At 38.1% G+C, this 19,747-nt stretch overlaps 2 protein-coding genes across 2 annotated transcripts in view; both read left to right on the top strand.

Annotated features, from left to right (window-relative positions):
• The first annotated feature begins 157 nt into the window (after positions 1-157).
• On the top strand, positions 158-2,556 carry LOC126995558 (GPI mannosyltransferase 1-like). The gene has a single exon (XM_050855210.1). The coding sequence runs from the start codon at positions 294-296 to the stop codon at positions 1,527-1,529; it is 1,236 nt and encodes a 411-aa protein (XP_050711167.1). The 5' UTR covers positions 158-293; the 3' UTR covers positions 1,530-2,556.
• A 495-nt stretch (positions 2,557-3,051) lies between these two features.
• The window catches only part of LOC126995560 (GRIP1-associated protein 1-like), a 23,720-nt gene continuing 7,024 nt past the window's right edge, over positions 3,052-19,747 (top strand). The window contains exons 1-14 of the mRNA XM_050855212.1: positions 3,052-3,278; positions 5,520-5,586; positions 5,718-5,918; positions 6,336-6,442; positions 8,540-8,700; positions 10,335-10,438; positions 13,594-13,744; positions 13,985-14,086; positions 15,907-16,109; positions 16,308-16,465; positions 16,990-17,136; positions 17,873-18,097; positions 18,299-18,376; positions 18,871-19,033. Coding sequence (XP_050711169.1) covers positions 3,240-3,278; positions 5,520-5,586; positions 5,718-5,918; positions 6,336-6,442; positions 8,540-8,700; positions 10,335-10,438; positions 13,594-13,744; positions 13,985-14,086; positions 15,907-16,109; positions 16,308-16,465; positions 16,990-17,136; positions 17,873-18,097; positions 18,299-18,376; positions 18,871-19,033 — 1,906 coding nt within the window. The 5' untranslated portion in view covers positions 3,052-3,239. The remainder of the gene's footprint in view (positions 3,279-5,519; positions 5,587-5,717; positions 5,919-6,335; positions 6,443-8,539; positions 8,701-10,334; positions 10,439-13,593; positions 13,745-13,984; positions 14,087-15,906; positions 16,110-16,307; positions 16,466-16,989; positions 17,137-17,872; positions 18,098-18,298; positions 18,377-18,870; positions 19,034-19,747) is intronic.

Raw genomic sequence — 19,747 nt, forward strand, 5'->3', positions numbered from 1 at the left:
GTTGCTTGGAGAATGTAGTTCCTCCGCAGTTGGATATGCTCGCTGTGTGGCTCTAAAAGATAATGTCATGAAGGATGACTGTGCTGTAGAATTTGAAAAGCTCAAAAAGTGCATCACTGAAGCTGCCAAGAAAATGAAAATAAGAGCCTAACAAACTTTTAAATTAATTGCTTTGGATAGTATTTTCAGGTTCATGTATGGATAATATCATTATAATTATCAGAGTTGCATAGCTGGTAATAGAGTAGTGACAGGTGCCTAATCCTTTTGGTTCTGAACAATCAGTGATTGCAATGGGGCTTGGTTCACGAGGATCACGTTCATCCTCATCTGAGGTAATTCAGGTTCACATGTGTATTGGGTTCTTAGTGAGACTGTTTTTTGTCATATATGGGGAGCACCATGATCAGGCTAGCATCCTCAAGTATACTGATGTAGACTACCATGTGTTCACTGATGCAGCGCGGGAGGTGCTGGAAGGTGGGTCCCCGTTTGATCGACACACATACCGATACACCCCCTTTCTTGCTTGGCTCTTGATGCCAAACATACAACTGAATTTTGCATTTGGAAAACTGCTTTTTTCTATTTTAGATTGTTTTGCTTCTCGCTTGATTTATGAAATTCTAATTCTAGATGGTCAGAGTAAGATAACTGCTCTAAAATGTTGCTTCTTGTGGTTGTACAATCCTTTGGTGATAGGGGTTTCAACTCGAGGAAGTGCAGAATCTATCATGGCAGTGCTGGTCTTGTTGACTCTTTATATGATGAAAATGAGGCTTCATATTTTATCTGGGATCTTTCTAGGTGCTGCAGTTCATTTTAAGCTGTATCCAATAATTTATAGTCTTCCTCTTTATTTATCTTTATCCCATAGTAATCAAAAAGTAGTTGGTTGGAAACTCTTCCTACCCAACTATATAAAAATGAGATTGGTGTGTGGCACAGTTTTGGCATTTATTGGCCTCACAGGGATGGGATTTGCCCTCTATGGGGAACAATATATTGAAGAAGCTTTTCTATACCACTTCTCTAGGACAGATACAAGGCATAATTTCTCTGTGTACTTTTATCTGCTTTATATTGGGGCAGACTTCCACATCCCAGGTTTGAGTCTTGCTACATTTGGCCCTCAGCTAGTACTAGTGCTGGCTCTTGGATTCAAATTCAGGAATTACTTTGATGTACCATTTGCACTCTTTACCCAAACAGTTGTGTTTGTCACATTTAACAAGGTTGTGACATCTCAGTATTTCATGTGGTATCTCATGCTTTTACCCTTAGTGGTTCCAAGGCTCAATATATCTTGGCAGAAAGCAGTGGTGCTTGCCTCACTCTGGGTAGGGGCACAAGTTTCCTGGCTCCTTCCAGCATACTTACTCGAGTTCCATGGAATTAATGCATTTGTTCCTATATGGTTGGAAGGTATTGCTTTCTTCTGCTGTAATGTCGGAGTGTTAATGGCACTGTTGTCAAGCTACCACTCTCACACTCAACCACATCATCATAGCACCAGGAAAAATAGGTAGAAAGCCTGCCTAACATTGTATTGTTACAATTTTATTATTCACATGTTAAAAGAAGGATTATTATTTCATATTTATGTCAGATGTAGATTCTGTCAGTCTTACAAAAGGTCAAATGTATAGCAAAAGGTTTATTGCATTTCTTTTATTAACCTACATTGATATTAGTAAAACAAAATAAATATTAAACTAATAGGTAACTTAACCATATACACCACTCTTAAGTTTTGAAAATTGTTTTTCTTTTAACGAATCTTCCCTCACTCAACCAAGTTTCTTGTTCCTCATCATTCAAAGCACTATTTTGCCTGGTGTCAGGAAAGAAGGTTTAAGCCCCGTGCACACTACCACTCCCCACTGTTGGCACCTACTGGCAAGTTTCACTGATTAGCAGTGCCGTTGTCAGTGTTTGCTTGCTGACCTCCTGTTCACACTCAGTTTCGAGGGATGAACACTTGATTAAACTGGAAGCACCAGTGGTGGTGAGTGGTAGTGTGTATAGGGGTCAAAATGAACTTTTTAAAAAGAAGAGGTAGTCTTTAATGCCATCCATAGAATAACTAAATTCTACCTTCTCTTTTTCATTTAAGTTACAGTAGTGGTTCATGTCGGTAACCTTAAAGAACTCTCGAGTCAGTTGATGGACTAATCATGGAAAAGACATACTGTATTATGACTGTGTGACAGTAAATGTAACTTTAAAAATGTTATGCTTTATGTTAGTATGAGAAATTGGTTCATTATTTCTATGCTAATGTTACATGACCTCCACCCATTGCAACTCCGTGTATTCTCAAATTTGTTTTAGATGCATAGATAAAGTAAACAATGTAGCTCATCCTCTGGCACTGCTATCTTGCCAATTTGCTTCATTTAGAAACTGAAATGATTTAAAGTAGAAACCTATAGTAAATAGATCATTTTTTGTGTGTTTGTTATTGCTCTGTACATAGCTCAGCTGTCATAGGTACATGAACATATTCTATGTTCTAAGATGTGTAATTATTGATAAATAAATGAAAGGAATGAATGTGGTATTTTTTCATTCATTAACAATGGGTGCAGAAACATTATAGTTATATATAAGGTGCATTAACAGTTTAGTGTGTATATATATATATATATATATATATATATATATATATATATATATATATATATATATATATATATATATATATATATATATATATATATATATATATATATATATATATATATATATATATATATATATATATTATTGTTGAATGTACAACTGTCAACAGGGGAGGAGGGCGGTGCCTGCCGGCCTCCCCCTAGACAATATGAAAATAAAATGAGGGAACTGAGTACATTGGTAAGGCACTAGATGAGAATGAATACAGAGATAGAGTATAATTATAGTCCTTAAAGGAGAGAGAGAGAGAGAGAGATTGGTTACGTCTAAGGAAACTATCTCCTTGGTTACGTCAAAGTCTTTGAGTTACGTCCTTGGGCTGGTTGCCTCACGATTCTGAATGAGGTGCGTCAAGGACGTTTCCTCAACCAAGACCGAGACCATTTTACGTTTCCAAGTAAACAGAGACGGACGAGACATGACCTTCCCACGTCAGCCCAGCAGCCCCTAGCACCGCTCCAGCACCACAGCACAGGCGGCCGCGAGCACCCGCACCGCTGGGGCCAGACGTTGTGGTTGCATGGCCCACCCAGGCCTCTGAAACACTCAAGAAGATGGCGAACTTAAGCCCCGAGGATTTTGCAAGACTTCAGGTTGTTTATCACACACACACACACACTAGCTACAAGAAGCCCGCCTCCCCCTCCACCACTCCAGCACTCCCTACCCCCTAACAAGCCTTGGGAATTGGGGTTTTTGGGGGGGAAGGCCAAATCACTGAAAAATGGGATTCCAAAATTTCCCTAGAAAAATCCCTAAATTAGGGAAAAATCCCTTGTCTGGAAAGTAAGGAAAGTCCCTAATGCATACTCTTGTAATCTATTCCAATACAACCTAACAGCCGACACAGCCGGTCTGTTAACGAGTGTCGGGCGTGTCATTACATGCCCACCATAGTGGCTGCCGCTGCCCCACTCTGTCCCGCGTTGCGTACCGGCGTGATTTACAATGGCCCACACCGCATGTCAGATATATTTAAACTACTCTAACCGAACTTTATAACCTAACAGCTAACGAAGGGGCTTCGCCCCCCTCGACCCTACTTTCTGACCAGGGGGGGCACAGCCCCCCCCATGGACTCCTCATGTATATGATGCGCCGGAAATCGGTTCTATAGGGTGGGTGAGCATATTTAAACTACTCAAACTGAACTTTACATAACCTACCCTGGACCCCCCTGGCCCCCCCCCCCCCCCCCCCCCATCATGTAGGATGTGCCGGAAATCGGTTCCTTAGGGTGGGTGAGCATGTTTACACTACTCTAACTGAACTTTACATAACCTAACCTCTAACGGGGGGGCTTGGCCCCCCTCGACCCCCCCACATGTATGATGCGCTCGATTAATCCCTGTAGGGAACCATGGTTTTGGTGGTGGAAGGCCAAATCACTGAAAAATGGGCTTCCAAAATGTCCCCCCCCAAATCCCCAAAATATGGAAAATTCTTTTGTCTCGAAAGTAAGGAAAGTCCCTAACATATAGTCGTGTTATCTATTCCAATATTACCTAGCAGCTGCCGCAGCGGGTCTGTTGACGAGTGTCAGGTGTGTAATTGGATGGTCAGCGTAGTGGAACCCCCCACCCCACCACCACCGCCGCCCCAATCCGTAGTCGAGCAACTCTTGGGAAATGTCATGTTTCATGATTACATATGGTACAATACTGACGGTTAACCCATCCACTTCTTGTAAGTTGATTCTAGATCATTGTTACCAAGTACTTTGGGGTACAAAAATAAGACAGGTTTGTGACAGCTGTCATCCAGCACTGTCAACTGACTCGGGAGTGACCTACCAATTGCTACGTATCACCCTGGCCTCCATATTACTCAAATTTTGAGTAGCGCGCGTTGAACAATATCCAGTTGGTGTCTGACACGTGCTTGTCACAGCTTCATGCGACCGCGTTTCACAAAGCGCATATGTCAAACACCCGTGTCACTGTTCGACTTGGTTTTGGGATAGTAATCAGTCCTTTTGTCAGACTACATGCCTACCAATAAAGAGGTCAAATACTCAGTTAACACTTACTGAGAGGTGAAGTAGAATGATATTTTAAGTGAGTGAGTGAGAGTGTCGGTCCATCCATGATGGCGGCCTGAGGAAGACTGGCAGAAACCTCAGTGAACTCCAATATTACCCCAATAAATATGAAATGTCTTTTAACCTCAGTGATCTTTGAGTACAAGTGTAAGATGTCTTTTTACCCCACATAAAACACCAGAAATAGTATTGTACTTAGCTGTGATATGGGTGAAGTTATAGATATTTACCTATTTTTTCATGATAAATATAATCATCTCGGTTGGAAAATGTTTTCTGCTAAAAATGTTTATTTTCTTTCACTTGAACCAGCTGCAGCCTTTCACTGCTAATTTTTTTTCTTCTTGTGACTGCAACTGGCAGAAATAAATCTATCAACATGAAACTGTCAAAGTAGATATTAAGTTGAGCAGAGTCATGGCTTAGGCAAGGAGAGAGAACCAAGTGAAAGAGCAAGTAGAGGATAAAGGCAGCCAATAGGAGACAGGCCCCTGCAGTGACTGTAACAAACCCGTGAAGCTGAACCAAACTGCTGCGGTGTGTGAACTTTGTGGTTCTTGGTTCCACAGATGATGCCAACATGTGACAGTAAATTAATATAAGACTTTCTGTATGCATTAGGATTACAAAGCCAAGTAGTTCAGCTCATAATGTAGAAACAGATTTAGATATATTTAAAAAAGCAAAGGAAGAAAATTATGAGTTGAGGAAAGTAAACAGTGAATTACAGGAAATAAAAAGAATGGAGGATCAGACCAACCAGCATAAATATGCATTTTATTTTTATTTTCAGAATCAGTTGTTGGAGTTAAGGGAAAAGAACTACACCCTTGAAGATGCTCTTCGCAAGAATAAAAAAGGTTTGAAAATTACACATTATGATACATTGAACTGAGAAAAATAAAATACTTAATTCAGTAAATTTGTGGTTATATGTTGAAAGAAATAAAGTGTCATATTCTTTTGATGTAATGAAAGCATTCTCTACCAGAGTTAGCAGAAGCAAAAGCACGCCTTCATGCTCTAGAGGAGGAGAATGGCCGCTACCAATCCCTGATCAGAACCTCAAAGAAAGCAGGTGAGGTGGAGCTCCTTATCAGGGACAATGGTTACCTGCGCAACAAGCTCAAAGATCAAGAAGAAGACTTCAGGCTTCAGAACAACACTCTACTCAAGGAGCTCACAAAGGCAGGTATTGAGTATCTTTTATCACAAATGGCAGATTTCCTTGCACCACCTCAATATATAATTTTTTTCCCTTTTCACCATATCAAACGTTACTATACTTAAACATATTATTATCATTGTTTCCATCAACTCTGTTTATAAGCCTACATGCTCCTTTCAAGTAGCTTGTTACTATTAATCTATCCTGGTTATGCTTCTTTCAACATCCATGTTTCCAAGGCATTGTCATGCATGGCAAAACTCTGCTTTTCCTAAATTCCATCTTTGAATCCATGCTTACAATCTATCTTATAATTTTCTCTATTAACTATATGACCATTCCATTCACTTCTCTCTCACTTCTTCTGTATTGCTATGTTTCAGCAGTAATTTCCTGGTGAGAATATCCTCTTAATTTAATTTTTTTAACTTTTTCAGTTAGTTGGAGAGAATGAGCGATATGAGAGGCAAATGGAAGTCCTATGCGGGAAGCAGAGCTGTGAGTTGATGGCTGAGGGTGACCATGGCTCCACGGATGATTCTAAAGAGGTATAAAAATCTACTATTATAGCTGATCAAACACTTCAGTTATGTTATATTTTTCATTATGTGTTTGGTGTTATCATTATCAGGTTTTTATAGATGAAACATAGATTAGTAAATCAGTCGCAGTAGTATGATACATTTAACCCTAGATTACTATTGTTGTCCGGAATCCTGGCATTGGGGGTTAATTAGCGTTGTGGAAGGAAATCTGTTAGACCTACTGTGCTCTACGGCCATGACATCTCAGTTGATATTCTGCCCTTGGTGCGTGTGGTACGTTTGTGTTTTTCCTGTGCTTTCTTCCTTAACTGTTCCCAGTTGTCCAAAATTTTGGACAAGGATGGAAAATATGACATACATGTGCGGCTAAGGGCTACCGAGGCTGGAGCATTCCGGGGGACGTGTAAACTCACGTGTGGCACAACTCATCACTATCAGGCAATACAGTGATGGCAGTGGAGCCTTGGTTAGAGCGGCAGGGCTTTTTTATAATTTTCACACATTTTCCTATTTCTTTTTTTTCGTAATGTTGTTTTAGTGTAATATGTTAAGTTTATAGGTCATATAATAAGGAATGTCTTCTAGTTTAAGCAAAAATTTTGTAATTGACCTTTGTACCATTCCTATATGTGTTTTTATGACCACAAAATTTGTCCGGAATTCCAGACAACGATAGCAAACATGTTATTCCAGCAACGATAGTAATCTACGGTTACGCTCCTGGAAAACTGGAAACGAAAGATGCCTGCTGGTCATGATTACAGAGAGTAGAGAAGAAAGCACTGATTAGCTACCAGACAGAAGTAACCATGCACATTTAACATGGAAACAGCACCACAGGCTCAAAGTACAGCTAGTCAGCACAAGGCTAAGGGGAGCTGCCTGCATGATCTGGAAGAAACTTGACCGACGAAAAGGCATGAATTACATTCATGTTAATCCTTAAATGACGGCCATTGTTTATTTAATCAAACACATTTCGCTCCGCACAGACAGCCATTGCTTATTTAATCAGACTCTTTCGCACCACTAATTTGAATATTTAGCTCAAATTTGACGGGTTCTGTGACTTGCCAAGTTTCCTGCCAGCATATCTGACCCACATGAATTTGAAATAAGATCTTTAGTCCTCACTGAGCAGCCCTGGAACCCTAAGAAAATAAAACACAGGGAAACATGGTGACACATCAGGAAGAAAGGATGGGATAGAGGGTGAAGATTATTCTGAGTACAAGGATAACAGTGATGAGAACATTGTAGGTAGTGACAGCAGTAGTGAGTGACCCAGAGAGTGAAGATGTTATTTCAAGTCTTTCCATGACAACAGTATAGGGTAAGAAGGCTACACATAAGGCATGTGTTCCCTGACTGAAACAGCCAGCTCTGAGGAGGACTGATAGTAAGCGAGTGAAGTAGATGTTGTCTAAATTATTTCAGTGTAAAGAACAATTCATATCATCGACATTCAGTTGTGAGATGGAGGAAGTGTGAAGCATGCCGCCACCGTGGCCAGCCTGTGTTAACATGTTGTGCGTCCTTGGCGGCGGCCTGCCCCAAGCTGCCTGGAGCAGTGTTTTGTGCCAGCAGCTCACACACTAGCGTGACTATTACACAACGTATCGCAATTTGGATTTCACCGCTGTTTTCAGTGAGTTAAGACACTTCATACAATGTGAATAAACAACAAAAAAATATAAGCTGTTTTTACCCGTATCCAGGGATCATTCGTTGAAAACAATACCTGTCCTTTAAGGGTTAAGGGTCTCAACGGCAGCATCAACATGGAGCATTCCTGGCTCCCACACAGCATCCCATCACTATGAGAACAACCACCCACACACTACTGAACAAAATGACACCACAGGTTAGATTAGCTCTCTAAACACATACAAATCAAACACATCTGTACTACTCCTGCTATGCCCTTAATTCAGTGATTCAGTCAACTTTGTATGGCCTCTGCCCCATTTGTGCTGACTTAAACAGGTGTCACTGTATGTTCCTACTTAACCTCAAAGAGGTCAAGAGTCTAACTCTAGAATGTAGTAAAAGTTATGACCACTGTTATATATATTATAACACATAACTTTCCTCACGCAGGTGATCCGCCTACGTGGAGAACTGAAAGAAGTGGGGAACAAGCTGTTTGAAGCAGAGACACAAATAGAAGCTGAGAAGGAAGTCCACAATGAAAAAATTGCAGCCTTAAACTTACAAGTGACTCAGTTGACCCACATTCTCCAGACTCACTCCATACCTCTGTAAGTAGCCAAAGATTTTGTGAAAGGTGTTTATAGAAAAATATTTATTTGTGCGGTAGTTGTTCCTACTTACTAGTATGTTTAGGAGCAACAGTAATGTGCAAGATTTACAGTTAGACCCTTTTTCTGTATCATTGTATCAAGAGAACCATAGTGGAGAACATAAACATTGACTAATATATGGTATTCTTCCTCATAATTGTAGGTGACTAAAATATAATTTTAGGTTATATCCAAATTTTGTTCAAAATTAGTGAAAATCCTAATATAAAGTGAGGAGTATTAAAATGCTGAAATATGGTTCCTTGCATAGATTTATTTGGCATTGTTAATTAAAAACTAGGTGCATATTCTTAACTACAGTGCTTTATAATCCAAAAATATAGCCTATAGAATATGAGGCACATGGCACTAGGAGTGTAAGCCTCAAAATCACAGTTGTCTATTTTTGTCTGCACCTTATTCCCGGTGCTTCATAATCTTGGACTAGTTTGTACTACTGTAAAGCAACCTTATTATCGTTGAAAAAGAGGTGGCAAATTGTTTGGTTTTATTCATTGGAAACTACACATCGGGAAAATTCTCTGCTACTGATGGATATAACTTCCAGGGAGATATAGATGTGAGCCAAACAATCACCATGCATTAGACAGATAGCTTGTGAGTCATCCTCTTGCTGAGCCAGTCATGAGCCTCTTAATAACCATGTGGTGTCTGTCATGTAAAAATATTCAAAATTCTGGAGAGGATCCTATCTTGATTTTCATGTCACAATCAGTTCTATCACTGACAGGGAGGACCAGCCATCTGTGTTAGCTTCTGCATAACCCAGTGATGGGTCCTCCCAGGTTGTCGTAGCAAGTGCTTTGATAGAGTCGGGTTGGAGAATGATAGGGAGATGTTTGATAGTTACTTGGCAATGAAAGACCATGATTTCAAGACATATTGCTTGTGTGATCATGTGGATCCATTAAACAGTGTTTTGCAGAAATTTAAATGCCAGCTATCGTCAATGATTTAATGTGCTATATGAAATATAATGGGATTATCTTTATTGAAAATAATAATGCATGCTTCATCATTCATTTTGATTGTTGTCACATCATAAAGAGATGGTAATTATGGTAAAGTTGGCCGATAAAATTTGTTTGACATCTTTATAGTCTGAGGAAATGCATTTAGCTTTGCCAGACTTTATCAAGCATTCAGTCATCATGCCACAGTTGCAGTGATAAAGATGTACATAAATGGCCTCATTTGAACTTCATAGATACTTGTTACTGTATCAGATAGGATGCACAATGCTGCATGAATGCTGGGATGCTCACTAGTTTTTATTAGATGGTGTTTCAGTCATGATGTTTTACTTTCTCATGTATTTCCTGTCAGCAATATGAATACTTTTGGATGTTTTCAGCTGCCTTTGCTGTGAAATGTACTTGATCATGAGAGGCAATGCAAGACACACATGTATCTTATTTCCTCTGCATTAAATTGTCAAGGTTTAGAACTGATCGTAATTTTGTCGTATGGGTTAAGAAAAGGGACAGTGCAAATAGGATTAAGAAAGCAGCAATAGAGGTAGCATATAGCTGTTATATACATAGAGTGAGTAAATCATTGTTTGTTTTCAGAGATGAAGGTGAAATTAATTTGGGAAAAGGTGGTGGAGTAAGCTTCAAGAGACTTACTTTACAAGATGATGATGGCCTTGAGACAGACCTGGCAAGAACAAATGGTAAGCATGTGATAAAAAAATTTAATGCATTGTTTGTTGATAGATAAGTAAATGTAAATTTGTAACTCATCACATGAATTTTCTTACACTTCCTCTCTTGCTCCCTTCTGCAATTCAATCACAGAATTTTCTTATGTTTCCTCTACTTACTCCAACAATCCAATCACCTTTCCCTCATATTTTTGTATGTGGTTCTCCATAAGTTTTCCCCTTGCCAGTGCCTTCTGTCCACTACTTATCATTCTCTCTCCCACCAAACTCACATTTGGTTGAAATTTCTAATTGTGTTAGGACTAGGGTTGTAAAATTCCTGGGAATTTTGAACTGGGAAACTTCCCATGGGAATTTTTGGGAACTTTGAGGATTGTGGAAAATTTACAAGTTTGCCTGTGGCACCTTTAGGCTTTGTTTTTTTTTTTTTTTTTTTTTTTCCCTGAGGTTATTGTTGCCTCTTTAACCTTCAGTTTTAGGGGGCTGTTAGTGAATGTCCCTGAGCAGGTGGTGGCGCAGGCAGGATTGTTTAAGTGACCCCTATTGAGCCACATGCCACCCTCCGGTTAACCTAACCCTAACCTAACCTAACAAAACCTTACACAGTTACTTGTCAGAAGTTCTGGTGGAATCACCACACACCATCATAAAATTTATATATGCTTCCTTACTAATGAGACTTCCTATACAACAAAGTGAGGTTATTCTTTGTTATTTGATATCATAAGGTGCTGGCTATCATGTGTTTGAAGATACCCTAAACTTAACCTAACCTAACAAAACCCCAAACAGTTACATTAGGTCTTGACTCAGAAAATTCATATTTACTCCCTTACTAATGAGACTTTCTATACAACAAAGTGAAGTCATTCTTTGTTGATTCATATCATAAGGTGCTGGCTATCATGTGTTTGAAGATACCCTAAACTTAACTGAACCTAACCCAACAAAACCCCAAACAGTTACTATAGGTCTTGACTCAGAAAATTCATATATGCTTCCTTTCTAATGAGAATTTCTATACAACAAAGTGAGGCCATTCTTTGTTGATTCATACCATAAAGTGCTGGGTATCATGTGTTTGAAGATACTCTAAACTTAACCTAACTTAACAAAACCCCAAACAGTTACAATAGATCTTGCTTCAGAAAATTCATATAAGCTGCCTTACCAATGAGACTTCTATACAACAAAGTAAGGTCATTCTTTGTTGATTTATACCATAAGGTGCTGGCAAACAGTTACTATAGGTCTTGACTCAGAAAATTCATATATGCTTCCTTACTAATGAGACTTTCTATACAACAAAGTGAGGTCATCCTCTTTTGATTTATTCCTTAAGGTGCTGGCTATGATGTGTTTGAAGATACCCTAAACTTAACCTAACCCAACCAAACAAAACCCCAAACAGTTACTATAGGTTTTGACTCAGAAAATTCATATATGCCTCCTTACTAATGAGACATTCTCTACAGCAAAGTGAGGTTATTCTTTGTTGACTTATTCCATAAGGTGCTAGCTATCATGTGTTCGAAGATACCCTAAACTTAACCTAACCTATCTTAACAGAATCCCAAACAGTTACTATAGGTCTTGACTCAGAAAATTCATATTTGCTTCCTTACTAATGAGACTTCCTATACAACAGGTGCAGGTTATCATGTGTTTGGATTATCCTAAAATTTACCTAACCTAACAAAATACCACAGTTACTATAGGTCTTGACTCAGAAAATTCATATATGCCTCCTTACTCATGAAACTTTCTATACAACAAAGTGAGGCCATTCTTTGTTGATTTATACTATAAGGTGCTGGCCATCATGTGTTTAAAGATACCCTAAACTTAACCTAACCTAACAAAACCTGAAACAATTACTATAGGTAATAGGTAATAGGACTCAGAAAATTAATCTTCACTTCCTTACTGATGAGACTTTCTATACAACAAAGTGAAGTCATTCTTTGTTGATTTATACCATAAGTTGCTGGCCATCACGTGTTTGAAGTTACCCCAAACTCAGTGGTGGGCACAGTTACGCTAATCCACTAACCGCTAACTTCCATTTCCAACTCTTTGAACTCGGGATTTAATAACAAGAATTCAATATTTTTCCACCTGACAAGAAATAAACGTATCATCATCTGATTTTGGCATGCTATACCTTTCTGGAAAGCTCTATGTCTAAGCTTCAACATATTGAAATTTCAGGTCACTAGGTCTGTTTTTAAGAGTTTTAGAGCCAAAACACTAAACCGAAGCTAAATCCATATAAAAAAGTTAGCGGTTAGCGTAGCTTCCACTAATTTCTTTATCAGTTTAGCGGCTTAGCGTAAGCAAAGCTAACTTTTTAGTTAGTGGATTACCAGTCAGTGAAGCTAACTTTTCGGTTAGCAGTGCCCATCACTGCCCAAACTTAACCTAACCTAACAAAGTCACAAAAAGTGATTATACATCGTGACTTAGAAAAATCATATATGCTTCCTTACTGACTGAGTGAGGTAATTCTTTGTTATTATGTTCCATAAGCAGTTGCCTACTATGTGTTTGAAGTTGCCCTAAACTTAACCTAACCTAACAAAACCACAAAAAGTTATCACACGTCTTGACCTAGAAAAATCATCTTTTCTTTCTTACTAAATGAATCTTTCTATATAACACAGTGAAGGGTTTCTTTGTTAATTTATGCTATAGGTGTCTGGGTATCATGTGTTTGAAAGTTCCTTAAACTTAACCTTACCTATTGGAAATAAAATGTTTGTAGCTTAAAACTTTTTCATTAATACTTATATTTACCAAAATTGATTTGTTTATTAATACAAATACACTTGTGTGAAAAATATGAAAATTTCCAAAAATTCCTAAAATTCCTGGTCCCTGAAAATTTTCCAAACCTTTCCTTGGAAGGTTTCTATTTTTCCGGAAACTTTCCCATCCTTTGCAACCCTAGTTATAACAGCATAATTTTCAGAGCTTGTGCATTTTTTTTCATGTTCTCATCCTTTCATTTAGTGTTGGGTAACAAGTCAGAAATTGAAATAAGTGTGACAGGTCATGGTTAAATAAAGTTATATACTATGATCATTGTAGGATGGTTTGCTATACTTTCAGTTTTCTGGAAATTCAGTCAAATTTGAATATTAATTTTTAAATCTTAATTTCAGATGCACATTTTCAGTCCCACAATAAACCCAGTCAGTTGCAGCTTGAACAGGAGAGGATCCAGAAGGAGTTAAGGGAGGAGAAAGAACACACGGCCACCCTCAGGTCAGAAAAAGAAAGACTTGAGGAGTGTTTGAAGAGTACTAAATCGAGGTGAGAAATTGACCTCTCTTTTGGCCACTCTTTGCTTTTATCGTTTTTAGGAACAGCAATTAGCAGGCTTTTTTTCTACATTTTTTTCCTCGTTCATGTCTCATTTCTACCCAGTTTTCTGCAAAGGGAGTTCTACTGGGAATCTTGCTTCAAGGAACTAGTGTTGGAATAGATAAAATTACAATAAAGATTACCAATAATGCTGAAATCAAGACACTGATATTGGTTTTTCTCCCCCAGACTATCAGATGCACTGGAAGAGGCAGAAAAAAAAAAACAAGAAACTCAGAAGCAGAATGAGGAGACTGAGAGGAGACTCAAGGAGGTAGAAGATCAATGCAGGTACCATGGCACCAATTTTTTCATAGTCCAGAGACCTATTACCAGTGAAGTTTTTATAAACACTAGAGTCTAGTTACATATATACTTAGTTTATGTTAATTTTCAACTCTGCAAACTACTACCACCAAAAGTTCAGTAAATACAACAAAATTCTGGATTAAAAAGCATTTACCACCATCCTTAACAGAAAAGATCTTTAGAATTTATCTCCAATCCTCTCTCTGATCACCAGTATGGATTCTGCAAGAGTCATTCTACTTGCCTTTTCCTAACTGACTCCTGCTCATCCTTTTTTAGCCATTTTGGTGAAACTTCCTGTTGCCTTCGAGATCTGGAAAGCTTTTGACAAAGTCAGGCACAAATTTTTGCTTTCTAAACTACCCTCCTATAGGTTCTATCTCTTTCTCTGTACTTTCATCTCCAGTTTTCTTTAACCCGGTAGCAGTGACAGGCCAAATTTGTGGCTTTACCGTGTAGCAGCGACGGGCCAAATTTGTGCCATGATGTAAACCCCCCAAAATAGATGATACATAATCTGATCACAAATGCTTTGATATATATTATGAAATGTTTTTTGTGAGGGGTGATTTTTTCTCATTTTTCTCACTTGGAGGGACCATTAAGAAACATGATCCCCACTGTTACCGGGTGAAGGCAATATTATGCAGTTGTTGTTTTTTTTTCGTTGTTTTTTTCACTCAGTTGATTTTATGGATAATGTGTTGGAAATGGATTTTTTAATTATTTTTATTTTATTTTTTTATTTATTTTTTTACATGCTGCCTATCGTGCCTGTAGGCTTTCTTGAGGGGCCTCTTGGGTGACTCCAGCCCATTAGTGGCACAGATGAATTTTATTTATAGTGGTTGCCATGTTATATGACTTGCTTGGCCCATGCTGCCTCCCGGTGCTCCTCTTGACCAAAGTCGCTGAAGTTAGGGTTGATTGAAGATCTGAGCAGCATGTGGGTAATCCTCCACCACTCAACGATAGTTTGAAAAGTCAGTGTGTTTCTGTGCGACTCAAGCCTAGGTCCACGGGCTCACCATGCCCACATGCTGACCACTCGGCCACCGCCTTGTTGAGAATCTACTACTAAATTCACCTTGATATATATTGGCTGGTTTGAGTCTATTGCTGCACTTGCTCTATTTCTTATGATCTTAGTGAAAATTTGTAGGCTAGTGGGTGAAGACGAATTGGTTGGTAGCTCCTTAACCCGAGAACGTCGACAGACCCTTTTTAGGGCTTTCACGAGTCGTGGCTTTGGTACGGTGGACCCTAAAAAGGGCTCGCCATAAAACGCGTAATTCGAGCTAATTGTAGGCGGTGGTGGCATAGTGCAACCCACCATGAATGGCCTAGGTCAATGTGGTGGGTGAGTGATCTTGAGGTGGGCTTTTTTGTTATAGGTGGTGATGTAAGGTCATGGCATACTGAATTAGCAATCCATACAGTAATCACTTGTCAAATTCTCTATAGTAGACAACAAGCGACTCTTGGCTAGATGCCACGCGTCACGAGACTGTTTATTTTGTAACAAACACCACCCAAAAAAGTGGAGTTTGAGTAAAAGTAAATATTTTTAACGGCTTTATGGTTATGAGAGGAGTACTCTGATGTACGTTCCATGCTCTTTTCTTAGTCTCAAAATGCAGAGTAATTTTGTCGTTTCTCGGGCACTTCTCGGCTTTCCCATAGCCGAAGCCCACGGGTTGTCTTTTATGTCGCTTTTTTGTGAAACGTTTGTAATTTTGGAAGCACCTGTATTATTCATACTCTGATTTTCATTTCCATGTTTACATTTTATTTATCCACAGAAGTGACTTGGAAAATATGAAAATATCCTTGGCACAAACAAACAACAGTTTGGCAATATCTGAATCAAGTTTGGCTGAAAAATCAAAACAGCATGAGGCTACACAACATTCATTGGAGCAACTTGAAAAGAAGCTTGAGACCACAGAGGAAGCATTACAGGAGGCTCAGAATGCAGTCTCACAGAAAGATAATGAATGTGAAGGTATTTATATCTTGTGTGAAGAATTTTCATTTATGTTTTTGTCCAGCAGAGATAGTTTTGTTTTCATTGTCATTTCATACATAGACTGTGGACAGTGTACATACATCGTTTTGGAACTTATTAAGCTTTGGATAACAATGAAAGTTGTCTCATTGATAATTTATTCAATTTATCTGCAAGAATTTTTTTTTATTTCAGCTTTAAAAGAAAGAACAGATGCAGTAATGAAGGACATTGCACATGTCAGAGAGCAGCTACAACAAAGTGAAAATGAAAAAGAAGAATTTCAGTGTAAAGTTAATGATCAGAATTTAGAGATATTATCTTTGAAAACATCTCTTGAGGACCAGACCAAGGTAAGTACAGATCTGGGAAGGATCAAGAGACAATCAGGTATATGTAAGTGGGAAATGTGAAAATAGAGACAACTAGATGTGCTCAGACAGGCAATGTTTATTTTTAGACATAAAAGAGTTTCAATGAGCCAAAAAACAGGGATGTATCAAGAGGAGATGGCATAATGTCAGAAATGGTAATGCAAGGAAATGATAAGGATAGAGTTGCAGTTATTGTACTTGATAGTAAATCACACCTGCCATATTCAATTTTGAGTCAGATCTATTTATTTATTTGCTTTATTTTTTTATTTTTTAATCTTCCTTTGGCCTAACAATCACATGGTGCAACTCAAATTCCAGGCACCCCCTATGACCCACCACTCAGCCCCACCACCCAAAACTGTTAACATCATGGCAGAAATTATTATTTTTTGGGGTGGGTGGGAGGGTTCCTGTATAAAGGGTATGACACCTATAGGTTGGTCATTAGTTTTATTTTCTATACAGTACTTCAGCAGCCCAGTGCCTAATTCTTTCCTCAGCTTGCAGAGAGTCGCCACCACCTCATGGAAGAAATGAAAGTTCACATGGAGGAAGAGAAGCAAAAACACAGTCAAGAATTAGAAAGACTTTCAAATCAGCACAGAGAGGAAGTACTCTCTCTCAACACTAAAAGTCATCAGCTGAAGGTATGATTGGCAAAGATAAAGGACACTAACAGTGGCCTCAATTAACTGAATGTTGCAATAAATCAAAATGGGAGACTATGCTGAATTTTGGTAGGGGCAGCATTGTGCCATCTGGTCCTGTGATGTGAAAGTGATGGAAATGTAATACCTCTCACTTACTTCTCTAGAAGGGCTGAGAGGAGATACATTTTTATATTAAAAAAATTCAAATAATTTCATTTGAAAATATAGTAGAGAAAGTATTGCTCACCTTGCTTGAATTCTTGGAAAACAAAGCCTGCAAACAAAACAAAGGCTGCAAGCCTGGCAGCCTCAACTTTTGCCTGCCTTCTGTTTAAAAAGATGAGTGAAATCAAACTTCCAGTGATTTGTGACCATTCTAATGAATTGATTTTGTCAGGTTCATCTTTTGTCAAAAATATTTTTGAAGTAAATGTTGGGACTTAGTGACCCAGAAAAGGTTCAATATGTGAAGCTGAGTCTTGTTTACATTGCCAAATTCACCCACAAAGACGTGATCACACGAACGAAAAATAGACCTTATACAGTCTGCCTGCATTTGTGATCACACATAGGTGTTGCATATTTTCACTAAGGGTCCTTCTATATGAGGTTCTGAAGGAAACTCAGAGACTAATGGAAAGATTAATGTTGTGCAAATAGTTTTTTGTTCAGCTCTTAACATACCACATTTTTTTTTTTCAATTTATGTTTTAAAAGTTTCTCCCTTTCACAGAATGAGCTTGAAAAAATAACTCAAAAGCTAAATGAAATGACTGACCTCAACTTGAGAGTGGAACAGATTGAGCAAGAGAAATCAAGGTTACAAGAATTGAATGAAAAGCTTTTTGGAGATGTGGAGGCAACCCAAAAGCAGATCCAGGAGGAAACTGACCGAGTAGCTGCAGAAAAATGTCAGGAAATAGAGAAGATCAAATGGGAATGGCAAAAGGAAAAAAGTGTAAGAAGACATTCACTCCATAAGTATTTATATAATGACTGCTTACTTGAACTTCAAAAATAAGTTTCAGTAATTAATTGTTATTAGATAAGTAGTGCAATCACTAAACTTTTGAAAGCTTAGCTTTCTAGATATTACATGTTTCCTTTCAGGAGTATTGCTGTTGATGATGAATATATTGGGCTATTTTTCTACTTTCAGGATCTGCAAACACAGCTTGAGATTAGCATAATTCAGAGACAGGAGGCTGAAGAGGCTGTAGAAGCACTGAAACGAACGGTAAGACTGCTGAATGGAGTGTTGAGTATACATACCGTATATCTTTTCTGATGTTGTCCTCCAGCATTGCCGTTTTATGAAAATTCACACTATCTGGATTTTGGAAGGAGAGTAATCTCATAATTACTCAAATTTATTCATTCAAGACCGTTGCAGATAGATGAAAGATCCAGATAATTCATGTTTGTATGTTTGTACAATTATTATTATTTGTTCATTAACATTGAAACAAAATTGCACTATTTGAGGACCTGCTGTACTTCCCTGCATTTTCAGATTACAAGACTTCTCCTCCCCTCCCCACCATATTCCTAGGCCTGTCTATATTGTGTACTTTCTGAGTGTTCTTACCTTGTTGACTTAAACTGTGATTTTAAGGTTGAAAGACAGTATTTTTAACCAAAGAACCATAGTCCACATGATGAAGTGAACATTCTTGAGCTAACCAATCCACATACTTTAAAAGATTAAAAGTTCTGTACTCCACTAACTAGGTTGCGGATGGAGAAGAGGAGCAGAGGATCCATGAGCGTAAAGGTGTGACTCTTATGAAGGACCTCAAGAAACAGCTCATGGCAGAGCGCAAGAGAGCTGATCGTTTGCAAGAAAAACTTAGTCAGCTGCTGACTGATCCAGCTCAACTGACAGCCATTACAAGTAACTGAAGTTTTTGCAGTTCTTCAATTCCAGCTTCTGATTATTTATTGAGTATTTTGTTTGGCATGTTTCTAACAATGATGTACTCTTCTCAGTTTCTATTCTGCATTGAGCAGGGCAGGCATTTAAAAACTCCCCCAAAATCATAAAGAAAAAAAAGAAATTCCCCCAAACCCAGCTTAACTGGATTTTTTATACTTTTTTATAATTTTAGTTTACATAATATAACAGTTAAATTTTTACATTATAAAATGAACAAATGAATTCTACATACAAATGCATACAAAATTCAAAACCCGATTAAGATCTCCCTAAAAAATAAGATTCCTTTAATCTTGAGTGGAAGTAACTGCTCTCATATACCTGTGTTCTAGTCGCTGCTTTGATATAAACAGGGTTGAAAATAATCCACTTCTTTTTCAAATCCAACCTGCTGGGTTTTATCTATTATTATTTTTTTATTGAGGGGGGGAGGGGTTGCTTTTTTATTTTTTTTATTCTTCATATTCATAAGTAAATCAGCTAAAATAAGCAATGAAAAAGTAATTTTGAGTGAAACAAAGGATACATACTTTTTATGTACTTTTTAACACACTCTTGCATACTTTTTTTTGCATAAAAAGGACATGAAATAGTACGTAGAAGAATACGTACTTCTTAACTCACTCTCTTTTATATATTTTTTTTGCGTATAAAAGTACGTTAAGAAGTGTC

This window comes from Eriocheir sinensis, chromosome 8, assembly GCF_024679095.1.
Source record: "Eriocheir sinensis breed Jianghai 21 chromosome 8, ASM2467909v1, whole genome shotgun sequence".
NCBI classification, from domain to species: Eukaryota; Metazoa; Arthropoda; class Malacostraca; order Decapoda; family Varunidae; genus Eriocheir; species Eriocheir sinensis.

What these genes read in the sequence shown, in the direction of transcription:
- LOC126995558 (XM_050855210.1), top strand. Translation starts at nt 294, where the DNA reads ATGGGGCTTGGTTCACGAGGATCACGTTCATCCTCATCTGAGGTAATT.